Genomic DNA, 25551 nt, shown 5'->3' with positions numbered 1-25551 from the left:
ATAAATCAAGCCAATTCTGTTAAACAGCCAGTTCACCCAATTGCTGTCACTACTATCAAAACTGGTGACAGATATATGTGAACCAATAGGCATAAACAGTGCAAAGTCCAAAAACTGAATAAGGTGCTCCAAGAAAAACAAGCTACAAACACTGCGTAATAAACCATTATAAGAAAAATAACAACCAGCTGATGAAATAATGAAACTAGAAGGCAATATCCAAGATCTAAATCTATCATTGCAGTAAACATACTTTCTGGATCTTGGGGCGCTCCTCCTCTTCATCCTCCTCACTGTCTGAACTACTCTCCTTTCCATCAGTTAAAGAAGTTTTGAGAGTATTCAGACTGACGTCCCAAGAAAATCCAGAGGAAACCTGCAGCCGGGGTGCTGGAGACTTCTTGCCAGCTTTTTTCTACAGAACACAAAAAGAAAAAAAAAATTTAATTAAAAGCATACATATATCAAAATGTGCCAATTTTTTTTGGAACATTTATGAACTGTCTTCCATTATGCGCCTGTTTTTCTAGAAGGTCTACATTATTTGACAGCTTTGTATTATCCAACCTGCCGTCCAAGCTCCTGCAAGAAAGCTGTAAGCAGTTACTGCAGGAGCCAGACATTGCACCTGCAATCCACTGATCACATGTGCAATGTTTTGCAGGCTCCTGGGGGAAAAATATAAATATTAAAAGCATATTGTTGTCCTGCAAAAATATTTGGACTTAATATTTTTTCCTTAAGGCGTCATGCACACTGGCACTCCTGCATTTCAGTCAGATAATGAACCACCCAGAAAATGGTTGCAATTACAAATGTTTAGGCATTCTCATGTTTATTTCTTTTGTTGGTATTGGTATGACACAAATCAAGTGGAGAAACAAAATGCCAAAACTGACACATTCCACAAAAAACCTTATCGGCACCCTCAATTTAATATCTTGTAGCACACCCCTTAGAAAAAATGAACTGAAATCAAATCGCTTCTTGTAACCATAAATAAATTTCTTACACCTCTGTACTGGAATGTTGGACCACTCTTCTTTCGTCAACTTCTCCAGGTCTCTCAGATTGGAAGAGTTCCTTTTCCCAACTACTGTTTTGAGATCTCTCAACAGGTACTCTATGGGACTGAGATCTGGACTCATTGCTGGAGAGTTCAGTACTCTCCAACGCTTTGTCTGAAACCATTTCTGGATGCTTTTTGTTGTGTGCTTTGGGTCATTGTCCTGCTGCAAGACCCATGACCTGTGATGGAAACTTTGACACTGGGCCCTACACTGCACCCCAAAATTACTTGGTAGTCTTCAGATTTCATAATGCCATGCACGCGGTCAAGACATCCAGTGCCTGAAGCAGCAAAGCAACCTCAAAACATCAGTGAACCTCCACAAGGTTTGACTGTAGGGACTGTATTCTTGTCTTTAAACAGGTCTCATTGCTTTTTCTGAAAACAGTAGAATGATGGGCTTTACCAAAAAGCTATAATTTTGTTTTGTCTGACAACAGCACATTCTCCCAAAAGGATTTTGGTTTCCTCAGGTAAGCTTTGGCAAACTCTAATCTGGCTTTTTTACGTTTCTGTGCCAGGAGTGGGGTCCTCCTGGGTCTTCTACCATAGCGACCCTCTTAATTCAGAAGGCGTTGTATAGTGTGATTTGGCACAGTTGTATTTTGTGCCTGAAGGTCAGCCTGAATTTGCCTGAAAGTTGATCGAGGTTCTTTATCCACCATTCAAACAATCATTCGTTGCAATATTTGATCAATTTTTCTCTTTCGTCCACGTCCAGGGAGATTAGCTACAGTGCCATGGGCTGTAAATTTCTTGACAATGTTGCACACAGTGGACACAGGAACATTAAGATCTCTGGGGATGGACTTGTAACCTTGAGATTGTCCATGATTTTCCAAAATGTTTTGTTCTCAGATCCTCAGACAATTATTTGCTGCTTTTTCTCTTCTCCATTCTCCATGTGGCACAGACACCATTTTAACTGGTTGACGGTTGATTTCTATTATGTCAGCAACTAATATTTGATTCAGGCAAGTTTAATTACAAATTACAAGAGCATCACAAACTTGGAATACAACTATTTCCTACAATTTTGAGAAGGTGCCAATAATTTTGTTCGGTCCATTTTGGGGGTTTTGCATGGAATGTGTCAGATTTGGCTTTTTGTTTCTCCACTTTTCTGTGTAATACCAATACAAACAAAATAAACATGAGAATGCCTAAACATTTGTAATTGCAACAATTCGCTGGGCGCTAACGCTGGTAAACATGGTAAAACATGGCAAACCGGCATTTTTAAGCTAATATTTTTTTGAGTTAAAAAATGCGGCTAAACACTAATGCAAAAAAAAAAAAAAAAAAAAAAAGACAACATGCAGAAAAACTTGTGTTTTTAATGTAACTTTATACAGCTAATGCTACCAGTGTTTTTAAAACAACCATTGTGCATGAGGTCTAAAGGTGAACTTATCCTTTAAAAGTATAGCATGATGCAGTTGTCATCACATGCATTTTCATTTTTTACATTCTAGTCCATGAGATGCAAATTATACACCAGGCTTTGAATTAAATTCTGTTTTTATTGTTGGCAATTTATTTTATTTTTATGCAGCAGGATGACTAAAATTTTTAAAAAGGAGTTAAAAGAGTTTCTGAATTAAATTGTAAGCACTCTTTCAATCTAAGATTAACCTTGGTGTATCCCTACAATAGTTTGGTTCTTTTCAACAGTTATGGATTAACACACGGAATCGCAGAATGTTTGCATGGAGACGGGGGGACTTGTGCAGCGAAATGGTGATCGGATATACACTATATTGACAAAAGTATTAGGATGTCTGCCTTTACACACACGATAGCTTTAATGGCATCCACGTCTTAGTCCGTAGGATTCAATATTGAGTTGGCCCACCCTTTGCAGATATAACAGCTTCAACTCTTCTGGAAAGGCTGTCCACAAGGTTTAGGAGTGTGTCTATGGGAATGTTTGACCATTCTTCCAGAAGCGCATTATAGGTACTAATGTCGAATGAGAAGGCCTGGCTTGCAGTCTCTGCTCTAATTCATCCCAAAGGTGTTCTATGAGGTTGAGGTCAGGACTCTGTGCAGGCCAGTCAAATTCCTTCACCCCAAACTTCTCATCCATGTCTTTATGGACCTTGCTTTGTGAACTGGTCTGCATTTATGTTGGAACAGGAAGAGGCCATCCCCAAACTGTTCCCTCAAAGTTAGGAGCATGAAATTGTCCAAAATGTCTTGGTATGCCAACGCCTTAAAGAGTTCCCTTCACTGGAGCTAAGGGGCCAAGCCCAACCCCTAAAAAACAACCCAGCACTATAATTCCCCCCTCCACCAAACTTTACACTTGGCAAAAGCAGTCAGGCGAGTACCGTTCTCCTGGCAACCGCCAAACCCAGACATGTCCATCGGATTGCCAGACAGACGAGCGTGATTCGTCACTCCAGAGAACACGTCTTCACTGCTCTAGAGTCCAGTGATGGCGTGCTTTACACCGCTGTATCTGACGCTTTGCATTGCACTTGGTGGTGAAGGTTTGGATGCAGCTGCTCGGTCATGGAAACCCATTGCATGAAGCTCTCTACGCACTGTTGTACTAATCTGACAGCCACACGAAGTTTGAAGGTCTTTAGCTATTGACTCTGCAGACAGTTGGCAACTTCTGCGCATGCGCGGAGTCCGCGCTGTCATTTTACATGGCGTACCACTTAGTGATATTATAACAAAAGTGGAAGCAACTTGGAACAACAGCAACTCAGCCACGAACAGTTGACTGCGGAATATTTAGTAGCAAGGAAATGTCACGGATACACGGTACCACGCTTGAATTCACTGAGCTCTTGAGAGCGACCCATTCTTTACCATATGTTTGTAGAAGCAGTCTGCAAACCTAGGTGCTTGATTTTATACATCCGTGGCCATGGAGGTGATTGGAACACCTGAATCCAATGATTTGGAGGGGTGTTCCAATACTTTTGGCAATATAGTGTATCCTGAACACTGGTGGGTCTGTGTTTCAAATTAGGCTGTTAAAAGAGTTGTAGGGTAAAATTTAAAGAGCTGGAGTTAACTGAAAGCAGGAAGAATTCTGGGCTACGCATATTTTCTAAATTGTATGCATACTTCCAAAAAACAAAAAGTTTTTGTAATGATGAATTTTGAACTTGCTCTAGGTTTAAATATCAAACAAGGGAAACTAATCTACTATGTGTAACCTATTCTAGACTATATCACTGCATATCTTAGGAAAGTTTTAACAGTACAAAATGGGTCTCAGATTTACAGTATAAAAAAAAATAAATCTTAAGTTTCTTTAAAAAGTACATCCTTATAAATAGAACATGTAGCCACATTCAGTAATAAATATATATATATATATATATATATATTTTTTTTTATTTGCCTTTTCTTTTTTTTTTCTTTTTTTTTTTTTAACGTGGAACTATCCTTTAAAAAGTGATATGCATATCCAAAAAAATTAAAAAACAAAATACAAAAAAACAACTCAAAAATAGAAAAGGCAAAATGATGTCTCTAGGATAAAAAAATCCCCCTTTATATCAAATATGGAATTCAAAGAGATTCCAAATGTAACATTAATCTTTTCTAATATTTAATGATCAATAACATTAAAAAAAGTAAAAGAAATGTTAAGGCTGAAAAAAATTAAATAGAAAAAACAAACAATATAAGGACTAGTAAAAAATACCAATATGGCCAAACATTTTAATCAGTTCCATTATCATAATACACAATCTGATGGTCCAGATCCTTAAAAGAGTAGCTCATCCGGTCTATGGGGATGATTGATTCTCCCTCCTTTGCAGAAGGGAGATGTACTGAATTTTTTAAATTAAATTAGACACCCATATTCCCAAAGGCCCCAAAAAAATGGGGCAACACTCATGAGTAAAAGGGTTTTTTTGCTATACGGTTTCCAATGCTTGAGGGTCTCTTTACTGTCCTCCCAAGTTACTCATTTAGATTCACAAATCTCCATCTACAGGCTTGATTTGATCTTTACATTATACCATCAAACAAGTGCGCAGGACTCTCTAACCTTTTCCTGCTTTTCTCGACAATGAACCTCAACTCCACTGTCTTCATCATCCTGGGACTCCTGGGATTTCTTCTTTTTAGAGCTCTAACAATTGGAAAGCATAAATGATTATTGAGGGGTGTTTTTATTTTACCCCTTACTGAAATGAGTGACTAACAGACAATACTTATCCACAAGTTGAAAACAGAGGCAGTAACATTTATTATTGCATATTATATGCAAACTTAGATACTGGAACCAATAAAAACCAAAAAAATAAACAAAAAACCAGGTCAGACTTTTGTTGCATTTTATTAAACTAAAACAATTTTATTAAAGCGGAACTGTAGGTGACACTTTTTTTTTTTTTAAATTGGTCCAAGTAGCTAACTGTATGCACACACAATGATAAGCGTTATTATCACTGTGTTTTATTGTTTGATTTGATTGTATCAAACTGATCATTTATCCTTTTATTCTGAACACTCACAGCCTGTCAGAGTGCAGCTGGTGAACTGAACTTTACAGAATGTACAGAGACTCTGTTTGAAAAACTACAAAGCATTCATCTACTATTCTTCTAGAACAGTGCCGGTCTGTGTCAGGACCGCTGAAAGCCCCTCTGTACAGATCCTCCATCTGCTGGTCATATATGCTACATAACAAGCCACAATACCTTGACTTCACTTTCAGATTTTGTTCGTCTTCTCTTTCTTTTATCTCCTTTCTTTATCCTCAATTTGAAGCCAGCAGACTCCGGGATAACATCAGGATTTCCAGTATCATCAGAAAGAAGTGACAGCTCTATGTGATTCTTCTCTTTATTTATACTAAAAAATTAAAACAAACACACACACACAAAATGTAAGCTAAAACAAGAAGCCTAATGGCACCTCCCCAATATAAAAAGACATTTTTAGCATCTGTTCATATAATTTGAGCTCCACAGTAACCTGGATTGAATATTTATAAAGCATTTGGGCTCTGGTGTGTAAACTAACTAGTAGTAACATGTCACTAGTGGGAATTTTATGGACTGGTATGGGGTGAAAACTTGAACATCATTTTTAAATACTTATGTGGCCTTTTTATTGAAGGTAACATGTATGAAAAAAAAAAAAAAAAAAGTACAAAGATTGTCATTGTTGACCACTTTACAAAAATGCTACTAGTCCGGCTGATTCTGGGCTCAAAACCTTGACACTGGCCTGAAACAAACATGCAGGTCAGATCTCCTAATCTGAAAACTTACTCTAAGAAAAATACTACTACTACTCCAAGAAAAGTGCTAAAGCCTCTAGGGTAAGAGTCAGCAGTTGTGCTGATGCTAAACTTTAAAGTGTATTTACCTACTTTAAGACCGGGCCTACTCTGACATTTCCCACATATATGTACAAATCAGCATTTTTTGGCCAGAAAATTACTTAGAACCCCCAAACATTATATATTTATTTTAAGCACAGGCACTAGAAAATAGAATGGTGGGTGTTGAAAAGTTTTTCAAATGCAATTTTTTGAGGGAAAAAAAATACTTAAATGAATTTTAGTGCACACAAATATAACATAATACCCATTTTTTGGTTAAATAAAAAAAGGATGATATTTTGCCAAGTAAATACCAAATGTGTCACGCTTTAAAATTGTGCACGACCGTGGAACAGCGACAAACTATTTACATTTAATTATCCATAGACAACGCTTCAAAAGCCTTTAAAGGTTACCAGTTTAGTTACACAGGAGGTCTGGTGCTAGAATTATTGCTCTAACTCTGACGTTTGTGGTGATAGCTCACATGTGTGAAGTGATTGCTGTTTATGTAGTGCAGAAACAACGTGTGTTCACCTTCGCAAGCATGGTGGGATGGAGGCACTTTAAACATTTTTTTTTTTTAATCAACTTGATTGCCTTTACAACAACATCCCTTGTGATATAATAGCAGCAACAGGTACTCTTTACTGAGAGATCTGGGGTCCTCTGCCCTTAAACACTCAACCTCTGGAAGTTTTTACCCCCTTCATGACCAGGGCATTTGTTTTCTACTCATCACTGCACTACTTTAACTGGCAATTGCACGGCCATGCAACACTGTATACAAACGAAATTTATATCACTCTTTTCACACAAATAGAGCTTTCTTTTGGTGGTATTTAATCAACATTGTTTTTTTTATTGGTTTGATCCAATGCTTTCCCAAGCTAGTAATGGCTTGTTTACATCCAGCAAAACTGGAAGTGACAAAATATTTGTTGCTTCTGGTTTCTTAGGCCATAGAGATGCTCAGGGATGTTCCTGTCCTTGATCACCTCTATGGCCAGCTGGCAGAACCGACAGAAGAGCCCGAAAAATCGGCTGGACGGGAGGCTCTCTCTTTCGTCACCGGTAAAAGAGATTCAGCTGCTAATTAGCTGCTAAGATTGCTTTTACAAAACAGTCTATCACCAGCTGAAAACACAGATAATAGGATGATGCTTGTAGCTGCAGGCATCTTCCCACTATCAGCACTCAAAGACCTGTGACATACTGGTACGTCGCTGGGGCTTAAGTGGTTAAATCCTAAACCTCTCTTATTTGTTCTCTTTTGGTATGGTAAACATATCATTGGAAGCACTGTGTTTTATATGTTTGAGAAGTGAAACATTGAAATGAAATTCAGAGCGGTCCCGTGTCCTCCGCACACTTCAGTGCCATCTCAAAGACCCCCCCAGACTCTTTTCTTGAACTACAGAATGATAAGCCTTTATGTTGTAGAGATCTGCGAGTGGGAGTTAAGTGGTTTAGCAAAATACACAGGTGGCTGACATGACTCAAACCACAAAAAAACCTTTATGTTGTCAGCCCACAACACGCCATAAGACTGGAGTGCATTCCTGGAAGATACACGGGTATTTTTCTGTAAACGTGGGGTCTTTAAAAAGGTATAAAGCACAGGAAATTCTTTATGTATTAGAGATCTGCATATTTTTTTATTTTACCTTGACATACGCCCTGAAATCTGAATCTCAGTCAGCTTTTTAAAATTAGTTTCCTATAATGTACCAATATTTTTTGTTTGCTATAACCTTGTCCCAATTTTGTGTTTATTAACTTCTTAGCTCCTGCGATATTAAAGGGGCAAAAAAAAAAAAAAAAAAATCACATCCACAGGAACCACATGGATGGATCGATAGGGATTCTACATCAATACTGGTGAATTATAGCATCTGATAGAACTACATTTCCCATTAGCTCTGTGCCTGCAGTATATGTGTGTGGTGACAGGGGGCAGACAACTGCCCAGTCTTGGCCAGTTGCATCACTGAACACCACTGTAATAGGTTCACAGGCACAATTGTAACAAATTAAAAATATCACATACAAATAACATTACCAATAGCAGATAGAACATGAACTGCAGTATCTTCCTTGCTGCCGCACACCTTTCCCCTCTCAGCTCATATACAACTAAGAGCTGTAGGATGCTATACTTGGGTGAGGTGTAAGTGGTATACATTCTGTTCCCAGCTGTATGGCCAAGAGTACCTATCTGTGGGAGAAGAGCTGGGCAGCAAGTGCCAATGATAAGGCTGCCACTTTGAAAACAGTGACCCTCATTCTCGGGCAGTGCTGACCACTGATTCAACACTGCCTAAAGAAATAACCATGGGCAACTGGATGCATGGTGCTTATAGAGCTAGCCAAGTTGAAAGCAACATTTCAAATATACTTGTCTGTGCCTTGAGTTCAGTTTAAGTCTCAGCTTGCCTTGAAAGAGAGTAATTCCACCACAGGCTAGAACAGGGCTTGAAATTTCTGCTAGCCTGCTCGACAATGGTGAGTGGAAATTATGGTGGGGGCGAGTGTGTCCCCCAGGGCCGTCTTGCTGAGCAGGCTCGGAGCTCAGGCTGGATTTGTCATTGGCACTGGGAGCCATCAGACTGCTCAATAGCTGGGCGCAGTGAAAGCAAAGCAAGGAGTGTGTGCTGTGCTCTCTGCCTCCCCCTAGAGTGCAGTACCCGGATCTGTGAGTGAACAACGAAGTACTGCAACTTTTTATGGGGGAGGGAGGTGGTGGTGGGTGTGTGTGTACGTGTGTGTCTGTGCATGCATGTACAATTGTACATGTGTCTGCGTGTATGTACATGTGTCTACGTGTATGCACGCGCATGTACGTGTGTGTGTGTTTATGTACGTACATGTGTCTGTGTGTACATGTATGTGTATGTATGTACGTACGTACATACATGTGTCTGTATGTATGTACAGGTGTCTGTATGTATGTATTTCTGTGTATGTACATGTATCTGTGTGTATGCGTGTCTGTACGTGCCTGTGTGTGTGTATACATGTGTCTGTATGTGTGTGTACATGTGTCTCTGTGCGTGTATATGTACATGTCTGTGTGTGTGTACAGGTGTCTCTGTTTGTGTGTGTTTGTTGGTGGCGAGTAACTCTAAGGCCTGGCTAGTAGCTCAGGACTTGAAAATTTAAGCCCTGGGCTAGAACAGTGTTTCTCAACCTCTTTTTAGTCAAGGCAACCTTTAAATCTCTGAACAATTGGCAAAATAATTGGTTCACTCCTCTTGAGGTTTCTTTGAGCAATTTATGGAATCTTCCTCCCCTTTCTAGTCACCCACCTTTACCCTCCTACAAATTTCCCTGTACAGTACTAATTCGAAGGTATCCTTTTTAAGGGATATGTTTCCAGAAATTGGTTTGCTTAGTGGTTCTCAAGCGCTACCTTTGCTACAGTTTGTAGAGCCATTGTTAACTTTAGAAATCCTGTACACATATGCGTTTTTATTATAGTATTGCAATCCCATGCCCCTTTGTATGCTAATAATTTGAAAATCTTCTTGAATCAACAGTAGTTTTGATGCACCTACTGGCTTGTACACAATTCTTGTGAAATGTTTAAAGTATTTTGCCAAGACACCCTAGAAGGCACTATGGTTGAAAAGGTATGAGATAAAACACATGGGGTTGATTTACTAAAACTGGAGCAATCAGTATCTGGTGCAGCTGTGCATGGTAGCCAATCAGCTTCTAACTTCAGCTTGTTCAATTAAGCTTCGACAACAAAACATGGAAGCTGATAGGTTTCTATAAAGAGCTGCACCAGATTTTGCAAGCTCCAGTTTTAGTAAATCTTCCCCATGCTGGAAACCCAAACTTTTACTCTGGTAAATTCACAAAAAGTATAGGACAACTTACGAAATAATTTTGGCAGTAAGCAACTTTCCTACAGGAATGTGTTCCTTGTACATCTCTATCTTTTCAACATAACAACAGGTGACATTCTTGAATAGGATATGACCATCAAGCGAACTGGATATCCTGCAGCAAGAGCACAGCAATATTAGTTGTCTGCACGGCACAATACTGACCACCATCATACAAAATCACATGACTGCACAAACAGAACATACATACCTGAAAAACACACCTTTCTCTGTAACTGCACTAACAAAACCTTTAATGAGCTGCCCTTCCTTCAGGAAGTCGATAGAAGAGATGTCTTCATCTATCGGTTTGCTGACTTTTCCAGGATTTATTCTGTACAAGAAGGGAAGAATGCAACATTCAAAGTAAACATGCTTGTAAATATAGAGTGTGTGTTAAACCTTTGGATTATACTGCCAATTAACAGTGAACTAGATAATGCCAAACAAAAAAGATAGGCACGCCCAGGATAGCCCAGGCTACTACCAGCATGCCTCAGTTCATGCAAGCAGTCCCTCAAAACACACACACAAAAAAAAAAGTTTTCTTTTTAGTTAAGAAACTTTTGGGGAGTCCAGAAGCAATCCAACTGAAGAATGGGCAACACAGCAAATGCTTAAAGTCCTACAACATAAACTGGGGATTGACTGCAGCTCAACAAGCCAGCTGAGGGACCTTCTGTCCCAAGATGGCATCAGAAAAGGCCTGAACATCCACCTGAGAGAACTTAGAAAACATACGAACAGAGGACCAGAAGGCTTAGAAACAATAGAATGATGCTGAGGAGCGTAAGAGGCACTCACAGTTCTAGAAGCATGCAGGAAAGGGTGGAACTCAGTCCTTGAGACCTTAAGCTTGAATACTATGTCAGAGTCATCTAGAAAGGGTGTAAAATGAGAAACTGGTACCCCTTTGCATGGACCTTCCAGAATGACAAAGACTCAGTCTTTCTAGGAAGGAGTGGGCGAGTGATGGACTGTTTTTGCCCAAACCACATATAAGGGAAATTTCTTCATGATGCACTGGAGACTATCAGACGGATGGAAACTGATGTCCTTATTGGGGTAAAAGGCAGAACTACCTTAGGTAGTTCTGAACCTCAGTGCTATTCTGTCCTTGTGCAGTACCAAAAAGCAACCAGCTCAGGTACTCACCATGCACTAGCAAATAATGAAAGCTATCCTCCTATAGGTGGCAATATAACCTGAAGGTTTAACACATCCTGTGACCCTCAATGGGTGGGAAAAATATTTAAAGAACCTGTGTCTTAAAGTTAAAATGTTTTTTCCCTAATGTATTCCTTGCATTAAGAAAATTTTTTTTCATTTGTTGTGCGGACCCCTCCCTAAACACTTAACAGTACCTATTTATTATTTCAAGTGCTTGTATATCATCAATTTATGCAGCGCTTTACACATATAAATATATGGTACATCCACATCCGTCCCTAACCCCCAAGGAGCGTACTAGGGCCACATACTAGGGTTAATTTAGACAGGATCCAATTAACCTACCAGCATGTCTTTGGAGTGTGGGAGGAAACCCACGCAGGCACAGGGAAAACATGCAAACTCCAGGCAGGTGGTGCCATGGTTGGGATTTGAACCAACGACCCTAGTACTGCCAGGAGGAAGTGCTAACCATTTAGCCACTGTAGAAGAAATACAAATGATGTAGCGCTAAAACACCCAGTAAAAGCGTCAGTGCCTTAGGACATGCAGCATGATGTTAAAATCCTATATGAACATAATACATATATGTGCGTGATGATACTGACAAAATGGAAAACAGATGTGTAACCCCTACACACAGTGCACATATATGAATATAAAGTCCAGTGATTCCAGTGATTCCGCGGAAAAGCTGTCGCTCAATGTAGGCTAGAAGCAAGTATTATTAGGAGGAATTTGACTAACTCCAAACCTTCAGCTGATTTCGGATTGCACGTGGTGGTGTGCGGGCCCACATACAGTCCAAGGACTCTGTTTGAGTGCAAATATTGATACAGGATCACTGGACTTTATATTCATATATGTGCACTGTGTGTAGGGGTTACACATCTGTTTTCCATTTTGTCAGTATCATCACGCACATATATGTATTATGTTCATATAGGATTTTAACATCATGCTGCATGTCCTAAGGCACTGACGCTTTTACTGGGTGTTTTAGCGCTACATCATTTGTATTTCTTCTGCATTGTTTTGATCTTGGGGTATTGGATCAGATGTTAGCAGCTTCACACGTTTACCAATTGTATTTTACATAGGAGCGCAAGCAGATTCTTAATTATCATTTAGCCACTGTGCTGCCCAGCCCTACCGGAGCCCTTTATCAATCCAACACTGTACACGGCTGCATCTGGTCTCTCTTCCCTCCCTGCTCTCACAAGAGACTCTGTGCAGTGGGAGCTGAGAGGAGGGGGGACTAAGCCATGCCATGTTGTCTTTAGCAATGACTGCTGAGCAGTGGTTTCTGGTGGGGTGGGGGACAGCCCCATTAGAATACACTAGTACAGTGGGGAAGATCACCGCACTAACATCGCTTGTGTTGGTACGGCAATCTATCAGTTTTTTTTGGGTTCAGCCTGCTGGGTTGGACAAAAAGAAAAAATGAGTGTGCACCCAGATTAAGGATGGCTGATGAGCAGAAAATGTCAGGCATATCACAAGTTAACAATCAGATTTCAACCATGTGCTGTGTGTGTGTGTGTGGATGAAGGGGGGGGGGTTCACAGTCCACTCCAGCACCCTCCTAGATCAGGCCATGTGGCACTTTCTTGCCTGGGGAGTCCCTGCATTTGCTACCGATGCTTTGACAAACATGGTATCCCTCCAGACGTACCAGGGTCTGGCTTAACAGTGCCGGCCACTGCACCATTGTGGCTGCCATGCCTTGCATAGCATCCCTCCAGACATGCCTGAACTACATGCTTAAAGTGTTACTAAACACAGGACCCTGCAGTCACTATATCTGCTCTCCCACAGTACACAGAACATGGCAATTCTTTTAGTAAATATAAATGAAATAAAATAAATACCATTTCTCATCAGCAGTTAGAGCAGTCATGTGACTTCCATCAGTGGAAGTTTTTGCAGTCCCTTGATCAATCACCAATTGTGTGGACTAAACCTGTGCTTTACTATTGATAGTTATATCAATGCCCAAAACTACCATGACGTACATACTGCCATCATAACATTGCCAGACAGATATTTTACATTACAAAGATTCTCTTTACAGTGGTTACTTATACACTTTGCATAGAAGACTCCTTATTGCAAGCTAACAGTATTTCACTATGAGTGCCACCTGTCAGGGAGGTGCTTAAAGCAAACCTTTTTAAAAACTTTCCGGATGTCTGCATAGGAGTCAAGAGCATTTACAGAAAATTACAATGTCAGGTTATATGCACTTGCCCTTTCTATTCTAATCAAGAGATAATACCCTGCAGCTGAGGGTAAGGCTACATATACAAGGAAAGTAACATTCAACAATAAACAGCAATAATAATAATTCAAAAAAGATAAAGTAGGCCATTTCACTGCAGCTGCATCCTCCAATATTTCAGTTACTTATCATCCTTTTAAACTAAGCTTGCCATGTCTTTCAGGCTCCGTTCACTTGGGCGTTTAGCCACGCTGTGAATCATAGTGATAAGTATCTACTGACTGGAGCCTTAGTCTTCATTTATTTTTTGATCCTTTATAGCAGTTTTTTCACCAGCAAATGCACCAAGATAAAAGAGGTGAAAAAATAGACTGAAAACTGCACAAAACAGATACAGAATTTTCAGACTGCAATATAAGAAGACAGATAACAGCAGGAATAGAACTGCAAGGTATAACTTAAAAAAAAAAAAAAAAGGTAAGTAAACATATATGAAAGAAAACAAACAAAAATTCTGGGCTTAACCTAACTGGTCTTAAAGATGCTCACTCCCCACCTATCACCTTTGCTGATTAACTTATGTAAGAAAAAGGTGTATGCTTACTTATTTCAGCCCGGCCCAGTCATGTGATCTAACTTCCCTGTGTATGTTAACAACTGCAGGGGAGAGGAGGAAATGCAGACAATGGATGGACCAAAAGGAGCCTATGGGTGACATCCCCATAGGTCACTCCTAGGCACTAGCCATTGTCTTAATAGCAATTGCCAAAGGTTCCACAGCAAGTGCATAAAGCAACAGGGATAGTGAGCACCCCCTGCTATGTACTCCTGGATCATGAAAAGGGACTGGAGACTCTGCCATTGACCAAAATCCAAGTTACAGGAGCCTGATATAAAAGCTGAAGCCACGTTTGGTCTGAAGCTGTATCTATAAAGGCATTCCCAGAGGTATCCCCACTCTACTGAATCAAATGCCTTAGCAGCATCTAAGGTAACCTCTACTCGCGAGCCAACAGTCATGGGTGAACTGTAAATTCATAAAAAGTCATCCAGGATTAAAGGCCGTGTTTTTATTTGGCATGAACCCAATCTGATCCTGATGAATCAAACTGAAAATCGTCTTATTCAGGAGTAGAGCCAAGATTTCAGCCAAAATGTTAACTTCCATTGTAAGGAGATAGGATGGTATGCCTCTGAAAATAGGGGATCCATTCCGTGTTTGGGTATTAGTACAATCAGTGCCTCCCCCATGGAAGTAGGGAGCGTAGCAGAGTCAAAAATATAAGTGAATAAGTCCTGCAGTTCTGGAATAAGGACCACGTGAAACGGAGCACAAAATTCTAAAAAGGGAGCCCATCCGACCCTGGCGCCTTAGAGGGAGCAAAAGTGCCATGGCCTCTGCTATAATCAGCACTAGCCATTGTGAAGCACTCTCGCCTCTCCCCTGAAAATAGTTTTTTTTTTTTTTTGTTTTTTACACAGGTAGGTGTTAGGAGTGAGAGGCAGCATGTTTAAGACCCTTAATATCCTTGTCCACAGTCTCTAACCATTTCCCGGATCCTGTTCGCAGTCTCTGACCATCTCTTGTATCCTGTCCGCAGTCTCTGACCATCTCTTGTATCCTGTCCGCAGTCTCTGACCTACTCCTGTATCATGTCTGGACAGGATACATGAGATGGTCAGAGACCGGACAGGATACAGGTGGTTAGAGACTGCAGACAGGATACGGGAGATGGATAGAGACTGCGGACATGACTCCCCAGTAATGATCATTCATGGTCATCATAGGGAATAAAAATGTCTCCTGTATTGCTTTCCATCTGCTCCCCTCTCTGTATAGTAGATGATTTGAAGGACAGCAGTACCCTGCCCAGAGGCTCCTGGCACTGGCGGCAAGCACTTCAGCCTCCTCAGCCAGTCTTGGCTGTGATTCATAAAAGGCCCCAAGCAGCTCCATTACATCACTTCTGGCTTGCCCCAGCTCAGCCCAGCCAAGACGGCCCCCCGTCCAAGCCCCCCCGCTGGTCTCCCCCTGAAAAATGCCGCCCAAGGCCAACGCCTTGTTTGCCTCATGATAGATACACCCTTGCCCATGTCTACATACTCTATATGTCCCATTGCAGAGTGGGAAGCTTTTCTGTTATATAAAAAGGTACATTGTGAATTAGTTGTCTGAATATTTGTAGGAATGAAATTTGTTTTGCCTACAGTCCCCTTTACAAAGTTTTCTTTTAATTGTTTTTAAGCCAAAAATCTGGCACAATAAAAAAAAAAAAGACAGTTATGGATATCTAGGAGTTTGTATATTTCACACAAGGACGACAATTGCAGAAGACCGATCAATGTATCGCACTGCTTATTAAAATGGCAACACTGTGTGCTAAGGACACTAAATGTAGAAATGGGCAACTTACCGGGATTCTCTTAGGGACACATCTATTTTAGTTCCAACAGAGAGTATGCAACACCTGGAAAAGAAAAGAACATAGTCACTGTTAGGATTTTTGTTTATTGAAGAGAACTTCAATAAAGACCAAATGCCAAAACAGACATAGATACAGTCTTGCTGGAAAATTGTGCAAATCTTGATTCTTTTCTGCAACAGCTGGATCTGCTCCCATTCCTTCCTGCTTTCCAACCCCTCTTAAGAAATCACTACAGTGACCAGAAGCTTCACTGACCAAAAGTGAGGCTCATTAAGGACAGGACTAAACTAAACTACTAAACAGATAAATCTTTATGTTTCAGTGGTACATACAATGATCATCAATACAATGAACAATAATATTCAGCGCACACACAATATAGAATAGGATGGCAACGAATGGCTAAAATTAGAAGGAAAAGTTAGGATTGACTGTACAATGGATGTGGTGATGGTGGTCAAGGAGTCAATGAGTCCATAGGATGGACAGAATGAGGAAGCAGCAGACCAAGGAGACAAGGCACATGGGATGGAACTGGCAGTGCCTCGTCAGGGATATCCTGTGCAATGGATGTTGTGACGGTTGTAATAACAATCAGTGCTTCCTTAAGATGGGCAGAATGAGGAAGGAACGGACCAGAGGAACAAGGCACATGGGATAGGACCGGCAACTCCTGATCAAGGATGTGGGGGATCCCTTGGAGACAAGCAGAAGAGAAAAGAGGGCGCCAGGTCAGAGTGAGTTAAAAAAAACGTAAACTTTATTACAGAAGACTAGCATCTAAAATTCCTTCACTCGGCATGCAGAATGAGAAGGCAGACAGAGTGAACTGCGGTCCTGCTCCTCTGTCTGCCTTCTCATTCCGCATGCCGAGTGAAGAAATTTTAGATGCAAGTCTTCTGTAATAAAGATTACATGTTTTTTTACTCACTCGGACCTGGCGCCCTATTTTCTCTTCTACTTATATTTTCAGCTGCTGTTATATACTTGGAAATAACAATCACTGTGATTTCACAATGCTCTGTTTAGGTCTTTTTTAATTATATGGTCAGTTTGAATTGCCCAAGTATGTGACCAGTTTAATTTAAAAGAAAAATAAAATCATTCTGTACACAATATGCAAAGTTGTACTCAATGAACAAAACACTGAATTCTGCAGGAGCTGAATTACTGATCACAATAAGCACTCTAGTTGTCAAAACTAGGTATTTAAAAGCAACGCCTGTCTGTCTATGAAAGGTTTCCAGTCTGTCAGGTCATTAAAACCATTTATATTTTGCAGCTTTTTCTAAGAGAGGCATCTATTGCAAGTAAACAAAAACTAAAACCACACACACACACACACACACGTACGTACACACACACACACACACACACACACACACACACACACACACACACACACACACACACACACACACACACACACACACACACACACACACACACAAAACAAAAATGGAAAATTTTATATTTGAGTGCAGTAATTTACTTGCATACACATGTTTACTCATCTATAAGCATATTTACACGCATATAAAAAAGGAGTATATTTACAACACTGGCAATAAATAAAAATTTTTACTCATGTATACACTTACACACAATTACTCAACATAACTCAAGGTCTTTACCCACATTTTCTTTTACTAAGGAACTTTGTCAATAAGCTTCTAAGTAAACATCAGTAAATTATGAAGCCTGTGTGCAACAGGGCCTTGTAGTGTTAGATTTGTCCTTGTCCTGTTGCTAAAGTCTTTTTACATAGTACTCTAGCTTGGAGCTCTTCTAAAGCTTTGGTAATCATGACTTGGTACGTAGGAGTAGCAGGATAGATATCATTCTCTGTCACCAGTATTCTTCCAGTGCTGGAGGGGATAATATGTGTGGCTGCACCTGTGACAGGCATTTGTCCAGTGTCAGCTATGCCTGATATTCCCGTCCCCCTGTTCCATTCATAAACATTATACTATATGTTCCCACAATAGAAAGTGCTCCATGAAGGGAAGACAGATGGATGAATGAAAGGTCCATATCCTCCTCCTATCATGGAATGCTTTTCATTGTGGGAATCAAAAGTACAGCTCCTATGAATGGAGTGATAGGGCAGAAATGGGGAGCATATCTGGGACTTAACGAGTGCTGCTCAAAGGGGCAGATGCTCATATTAACGACACAGCAATGAGAGATCACTGCTGTGAGTGTTTTAGCAGACAGAAGGCTTTGGATTTCAGCCAAACACAGCAGCCACCAGCACATAGGACACACTTCATTCATGGCAAGTACCATCACTGGTGCTCTATTTTTCTTTTAAAAAAATAAAGAACTTAAACTTTAAAAGGTATTCCGTCACTTAACATGGACTCCCTGGGTATACAAAAGTTTAAATACTTAACAGCAGTAGACTAATTGTTTAATCCTCATTGATTTGGAAGAAAAAAAAATTCTGTTTCACTTTCCTATCTATTCAGCTCTCTCTTCTGCTTTATACTTCTTGCCTCCAATGTTGCCTTGGCTTATCCTAAATTGTAATCTGTCAGCTTCTCATGTACATCTGGATAAGGCACATCCAAGGTTCCGCTTAGACTAATCACTTTGCTTTGGGAGCAGACTCTCCCAAGATCTGAATTTATATATAAATTACTGTAACTGCTACAACTGGTCAGCACCGTAATCTACTCACAATAAATGCTTGAATTATGACACATCAGTAAGAGCATGAACTGAGCGTTTAAACTAGGAGGAATTTTCTTAGGTCCATCAAATATGTACATTTATTTAATAATTTGCACCAGTATTGTAAAATAAAATTGCCAACCTTACAAACATTCCAGCGGCAAACTTCTCCAGGGAGATTTCATCATAGCAGTCATTTAACTGGAAGAGGCTAGCTCTTCCGGTCTTTCCAAATGGTAAGGTTATCTGTAGGCCTGTACTTGGAATTACACTCTTTACGCAGCCATAAGTGATACAACCCTCTGTCAGAGCGTCAAGGTCTGTAAAAAGATAGATTGGAATTTCAGTAAATACAAGATGTTCAGTCAAAAGGCATTGGATGTGCCATATAGGAAAGTTTACTTTCAAATATAGTGTATGTTGTGAGGCCATTTAACTACACAATATGATTAGCTGAACTAAAATGCCTGATCACTTGGAAGTTAGATATGAAGGTAAATGGAAAAACGTACAAACCATGCAGAAATTACATTTGCAACAAATAAGGGAGGCACAAAAGCATTAGCAATGCTCATGTGTACTGCATACACACAAAGATATTATTGATGCAGCTGTACATTACCTATTAAAGACAAAAAGAGCTTTTTACGTGTTTTATCCACCTCAACCACAGTAGCAGATAGCGCCTCTCCGTGTTTGAAATGTTTCTCTGGACGCTTGAAGACCTAAAAAAGACATAGGACGGAATGACTCCTTATCTGTAAATAGATGGTCTTATGAGAAAAAGTATGATGCTCACACCTTAGCAGAAGATGATATAAGCAGCTGTTCTACTTTGCCACGAACCCCATGAGAGATTTCTACCTCCAGACATTGCTTCATTCTGTTATACTGCACAAAACAAAAAGAGACTAATAGTGCAAGTTGTTCTATATGTTGCGCATATGTGAGGACCTCAGGAAAGAATATAAAGTGAGGAAACAAATTAAAAAGCGCAAGCACACACACTGAACCTTTAATAATAATAATAAAAAAAAAAAAAAACAACTTTAAGATATTCACAGAATGTTTGTTCTTTAGCAATGAATAAACGTCGTATGGCTCATGTGAAGGATTTCTGACGCTTAGCAGATTTAGCTAGTAGCAGCCAGCCACATTCAACTGGGCTTGTTATGTAATGTTTAAAATATGTCACCACTCATCCAAGAAGTGTCCTCAGTTCTGAGTGTCAGAAACATATCCCAGCATTTATAATCCATACTAGTAAGTCACCTTTATCCAAATCACCATGGTCTCTTAGCCAACTGTATAGCTATAAACCCTGGGATATTTTCCAAACACTTTTTAGAACTGGAAAAGTTGTGTCTTGTCTTTTACAAATTAGAACAAATACATTTTATGGGACCATCTACTACTGGATATATATTGGACAAACGAAAACCTTCACATACATATTACAGATTTACCTTGCCTACATAGCAGGTCACCACATCACCAGATGAGTATGTATTCAGGGGTTTTTCTCTTTCAACATTTACCTCAGTATTCAAAAGACTGAAATAAAAAAAAAATAAACAAAAAAACTAAATAAGTGGGGAGTCATATCTAAAAGAAATGTCCATCTTAACAGAGGCTGCCAAACCACCACCAAATTTGTCTCTCAGTTAAAGCCATACTACACCAAAATACAAGAGGCATAGTACCCAGGGTATACTACAGAATTTTTTCCACCTAGAATCGTGGCTTTTATAGAGAAATGCGGGCATCCACCTCTTCAGTCTATTCCTTTTAAAGAAAACCTGCGCTAAGAATTGTAAGTAGGCTCCCATTTCCAGAAGGCCACTTTATCCAGGGCAGTGGCTCAGTATGGAAGCCTGACAAGCAATCAACTAGCATTTTCTACAGTTATAGCCTCTTATCAGTAAAGGTATCTTTTAGGTGTTCCCGTCAGCAACAAAAAGTGCCGTTTTAGTAATTTACTTGGCTGGGATTTTTTAAAGTTGAACTACAATCACCCAGTCTTCATGGCTTCTTTGCCTTCTCATCTTCTAAATTGGACACCTACGGGAATATGGATTGGCTGGGCTGTTGTAACTCACAAGCATGCGCACGAGAGTCAGTTATATTGAGCCGGAGGCATGCTGCGAATGTACATCGCATTGGGCATGTACAATAAAAAGACGATTGCGAACAGGCATAGTACAACATATATTATGTGTCTTCTGCAAAAAAGATCCCGCCTGCTTGCATTTTTGTTTTCTTTTTAAGTATAGTTCTGCTTTTATTTTCTCGTACTTAAAACGTTGGTTTGTGCAAAAACAACAAAGTTGGTTGAGATAGCATCTTACCTGGGAAGAACACTGAGTTCAAGAACTGAGTGCATCAGATGAGGGTGACTAATGGGAAGGAACCTGTCATGAGATACATGTAAAAACAAAAAAACTTAATAAGGGCACAAAAAAATAATCTATTCGTAATTCTTCATTAATAATCTGATGACAGCATACTTGCGTGTCTTGATATCTCGTCCTCCTATTACACGACAAGTCACGCTCTGCTTAGGCCTAAGCTTGGATGTAGGCAGGGCACCTGTAAGAACATTCTCCATGATCTGAGAGGCATGGATGGAACCCATTAGTTTATCCGTAATAGACACCAACACACTGGTGGGCTTGACACTTTTCACAGTCCCAGTGATAATTTCTCCAAGAAGTGGCTTTCTTTTTTTAAAGTTCAGTGGCATCTTGCCTTTTTCCCTTCCTGAGCTGGTATTTTGCACTGCCAATAGAATTCCATGTTCATCAACATCCACAGACAATAACGTCACTGAGATCTTCTGTCCTAGACTTAGCCTTTCAGATTCAAGCCGAAAAGAGTCATTAAAGTGTCGTTTGAGTGGGATAGCCACGAGCTTTGAAGTACCTTTTAAAGACGCCACAGCAAATTCTTCTGACAAATGCTGTATGACTGCAGAGTGCACCGATTTTTCTGGAAACTAGCATAAAAAGCAAATTTTATTTTTTTTCTTAAATAAAGCTGTGCAGGAGTCAAGTAATTTGTAATAAAAAACAAAACAAAAAAACAAAACCTGTTTTTGCAAAAATATTAACACTACTAGATATCCTCAGTCTGAGGGCCAGCAACATTCAACATATGTTCTCTGAGCCAAGATCACCCTGGACCCACCCTAGTCTGTGATTGGACAGTGAGGAGATCATCTCTTTATCACTCTACTTTCTCTCAGAATATGGGCTGACAAGGTTACAAGAGGGTGATTCCAAGCTGTACTTACAGTGCTTGCATTTAACAATACATTTAATGAAGCATTAATGATTATAGAGCTTCCTTAAAATGTATCTTTAATATATCTGCTTAACGTTTAGCTGTAAAGGATCATAGCAACAATAGCAAACAAAGCATGTTCATCCACAGCTTCAGAACTTTAATGGAAATCAGTATCAGGAGAAATGTTGAGGCTGCCATTGTTTCTTGAAATACTAGTACATAACTATAATGGATGTTGGATCTTTTTTTAATGCAAGTTTAAACACGATTTTTGTATTGTCAGCACTACAACAATTGTGTCAGCTAACAATTTTACAGCATTCTTTGGATTCCTGAATAAGATATATTTAAAAAAAGTGATATTAAAGGCTCCCTTTTTTTTTTTTTAACTTACAAGGTAAAAAAAAAAAAAAGAAATCACTTACAGCCAAGTGTTTGCATTGCTGCTATTCACCTGCTGAATTTGCCCATATTTTCTGGTATTGCCCTTTGATTTGATGGCCATTTCTTTTGCTTTTGTAATTCTATGCACTTTTTTATCACCTGTCTATTGAGTGTTCAGGTGCACTGTTTTATATTGTATTCAGTAAAAAGAACTTCTTAAAAAGAAAGCAAAAGTTTATACTTACCTACTCTGTGCAATGATAGTGCTGTCTCTTGCCTCCTCTTCCGAGATCCCCCTTCTGCACTCTTGACTCCTTCCCGGTGTGTGCCCCCATAGCAAGCTGTGTGCTAGGGGGGCACACATGCAGGCATGCTCCCGAGCTGGGCAGTGTGCATCCAAAAGCACACAAGGTTTCTCTCCACCTCCCTTTCACAAGATTTGATTTACAGCAGTGAGAGCCAATGGTGGGAGAATCAGCTACTGAAAAGTTTTTGCCTTAATGTGGGGAATGTACTAAGGTTAAAAACCTTTGATGACTTTAGAACAACTTAAAATCCAAAGTTAGGAACTCCCAGTGTCTGAATCTTTGGTACACATTTCCAGCCACTGCATTCCCCAAGAAATAGGAAGAAAACAAGGGAGGAAAAAAATTAATTTTAACTTTTTTTTATGGTTTAAGGGGACTAGTCCTTGGAATTTTCAAAACAGAATTTTACAGCAACAGAAATAATACTTACATTCTCTTTACACTTCTTTAGCAAAGCTTCTTCTATGGAGACATGGACGTGAGCTTTCAATATATCAACATGAAGAACCACAGCCTTTACTTTCTGTCCCAGTGCTAAAGGTTTTTCTGTAATGTAAACCATTTCAAAAAGACTTAGACAACGTTTTCCTTGGGGCTCAGCAACAAGCAAATGCAATGCACCCAAAATACTGCAACTGGTACCCAACTTTTTAGAGCCCTGCTGCAAATGGAGATGTGTGAGCCTCTACCCTAAACAGCTGCTGGTTCTTACATAACAATGACTAGCTTTTACTCAAATACATTAATAGGCAGTTACATGAATAACCAGTATCTGCTTAACAGGGACTGCAGGCAAGTGCTGCCTGTGTCACTGAGTCTCTTGTGCCCCATAGCAAGCCCAACACTATTACTAAGTGTAGCCACTATTACTAAGTGTAGCCACTAAGTTTAGCCTAATTGTTAACAAAAGAAAAACACAAAGGGCGCACTTTCCTCGTGCATTACCATGGTAACAAATGAATTTATTTAAAAAAAGTAACAAAGCTTTGAAAAAGGGAGTTCAACTCCAGAAACGCATCAGTATTTCCACCGGGCAGTTTCACCACAGGACCCCCGTCGGGTGGCATTGATACATTTGGCTCTATGTTCGTTTTTCAAATTTGTTTTGAGAGTTTACATGTTACGTTTTTAAATAAATTCATTTGTTACCACGGTAACGTACGAGGAGAGTGAGCCCTTTTGTGTTTTTCTTTTGTTAGTATCAAGATTCCCCAATCTTTAGAGGGCTGCACCTCATCAAGTGACAGGTACCATTTTTTACGTGGCGCATGGAGATTTGAGTGCTGACAATTGTTTTATTTGAGTAGCCTATTTGTTGACGGATGTCTAAATAAGAATATAAGAGAAAAACAAACATTACCTATTCCCTTTCGTTGCACAGTTGATATTTTTTGAGCTCCAGGGACTTGGCTAGTGCTTAACAGAACTGAACCATTATCTTCCAATTTTTCAACAACAAGGATTAGGTTTTTTCCTGGCACTAGAGAATAGATCGTCTCTCCTTCATCCAGTTCTTGTAATTATTAGAGAGAAAACAAACAATAATATAAAAATGTCTCAAAAAGGAACAAAAAAACTTAACTAGTCCTAACCAAGTTATAGTCTATAATGCCGACAACCCTGTGTACCTGTATTATGCACATATAAAGTAAGAAAATAAAATCAACTAAACCTGAGAGCATTATACAAGACAATATACAAGTCGGATTTGTGATTAGTCTAACGGACCTTCACTTAAGGTGAAAGTACCACTTATTCAACTTCCCACCCTCTTCCATAACATTTTTGCTGTTTACAGGTACCTTTTTTGACAGATAACCAAGCCCACTTCATCAAACCTCATCTAGCTAAGAATAACCTGGACTTAGGCATGCCTCCTGTCTGCAGCCACCTGACGCACACTACATGTCCCAGCAGGCTGCAGGATCAGTCCCACAGCGCTGCACAATCTTGCAAATCTGCAGTGGGGAGTCGACTGCAATTCCTGAGCAAGTCACAGTCAGCTCCCATATAGCGCCGAGCGAACTGTTGGCGCTTTATAAATACTGTATAATAATAATAATATAGAGACAATTGCATAAAGACAGTGCTGGAGCCCAGGCACTGGTAAGTACCTTATTTTTCACAAGACTGTAGTTCCTCTTTAAGAAAAAAAACAAAAAACACATTACTCTGTTGATTAAGAGAAACTATACACTAATGTACAGAAATGCAACTTTGCAGATGGCTTACGTTGCTAGATTAGGGGTAGTGTATCTCTATTATAGAGATTTTCCCTCACTTATTTTCACAGTAACGACTGTTGCCCGAGAGGAAGTGAGGAACAATTGCCTGTACTGCACCGAAGCAGGCAATCAGGTTCAAACCAACACCAGAAAATAACAGATGGATAAAGGTTTGGACTGGATTCTTCAAAGCAAGACAGATCGTTCATATAAAGAAAATGTGTTCAGTGACAAATAAAGCTCACCATTTCTTTTCATTAGGTTCTTACAGAACCGCAGCTCATTGAAACACTGGTTGATCTTGGAGAAGCTGTCAGCTGAACAGTCATCAGGGGCACACTCTGACATCTTTAGTGTCAACAGGAAGCGTTTTTTTTGCTCATCAATGTTTGTTACCTTCGCAACAACCGTCTGCCCTTGCACAAAATGATCACTGATTTCAGTCACAAATTTGTCACTGACGTCCTATTGTAAATAAAAAAGAAAAGAAAAGTCAAGTCTACAGAAATAGGCTGCAGTGCTGGATCCAGCTTTTGTTCCTTGGAAATCAGAAGATATTTGATTAGATGCACTTTGATTCAGATTTTAT

General features: G+C 39.7%; 1 protein-coding gene across 2 annotated transcripts in view; it reads right to left on the bottom strand.

Moving 5' to 3' along the window:
- The window catches only part of PDCD11 (programmed cell death 11), an 88331-nt gene that overhangs the window by 16308 nt on the left and 46472 nt on the right, over positions 1 to 25551 (bottom strand). For both annotated transcript variants that reach the window (XM_089690249.1, XM_089690250.1), the window contains exons 17-31: positions 25208 to 25427; positions 24098 to 24250; positions 23168 to 23283; positions 21268 to 21755; positions 21109 to 21171; positions 20227 to 20314; positions 19562 to 19651; positions 19383 to 19485; positions 18903 to 19080; positions 16073 to 16126; positions 10479 to 10601; positions 10260 to 10382; positions 5746 to 5899; positions 5091 to 5174; positions 254 to 415 (exon numbers count right to left, since the gene is read on the bottom strand). In XM_089690249.1, coding sequence (XP_089546375.1) covers positions 254 to 415; positions 5091 to 5174; positions 5746 to 5899; positions 10260 to 10382; positions 10479 to 10601; positions 16073 to 16126; positions 18903 to 19080; positions 19383 to 19485; positions 19562 to 19651; positions 20227 to 20314; positions 21109 to 21171; positions 21268 to 21755; positions 23168 to 23283; positions 24098 to 24250; positions 25208 to 25427 — 2199 coding nt within the window. The remainder of the gene's footprint in view (positions 1 to 253; positions 416 to 5090; positions 5175 to 5745; positions 5900 to 10259; positions 10383 to 10478; positions 10602 to 16072; positions 16127 to 18902; positions 19081 to 19382; positions 19486 to 19561; positions 19652 to 20226; positions 20315 to 21108; positions 21172 to 21267; positions 21756 to 23167; positions 23284 to 24097; positions 24251 to 25207; positions 25428 to 25551) is intronic.

The sequence above is a fragment of the Staurois parvus genome, unplaced genomic scaffold (genome assembly GCF_062004578.1).
Source record: "Staurois parvus isolate SC_StPar_1 unplaced genomic scaffold, SC_StPar_1.0 ptg000525l, whole genome shotgun sequence".
In the NCBI taxonomy this organism is placed as follows: Eukaryota; Metazoa; Chordata; class Amphibia; order Anura; family Ranidae; genus Staurois; species Staurois parvus.
This window is presented reverse-complemented; position numbering and strand designations above follow the sequence as displayed.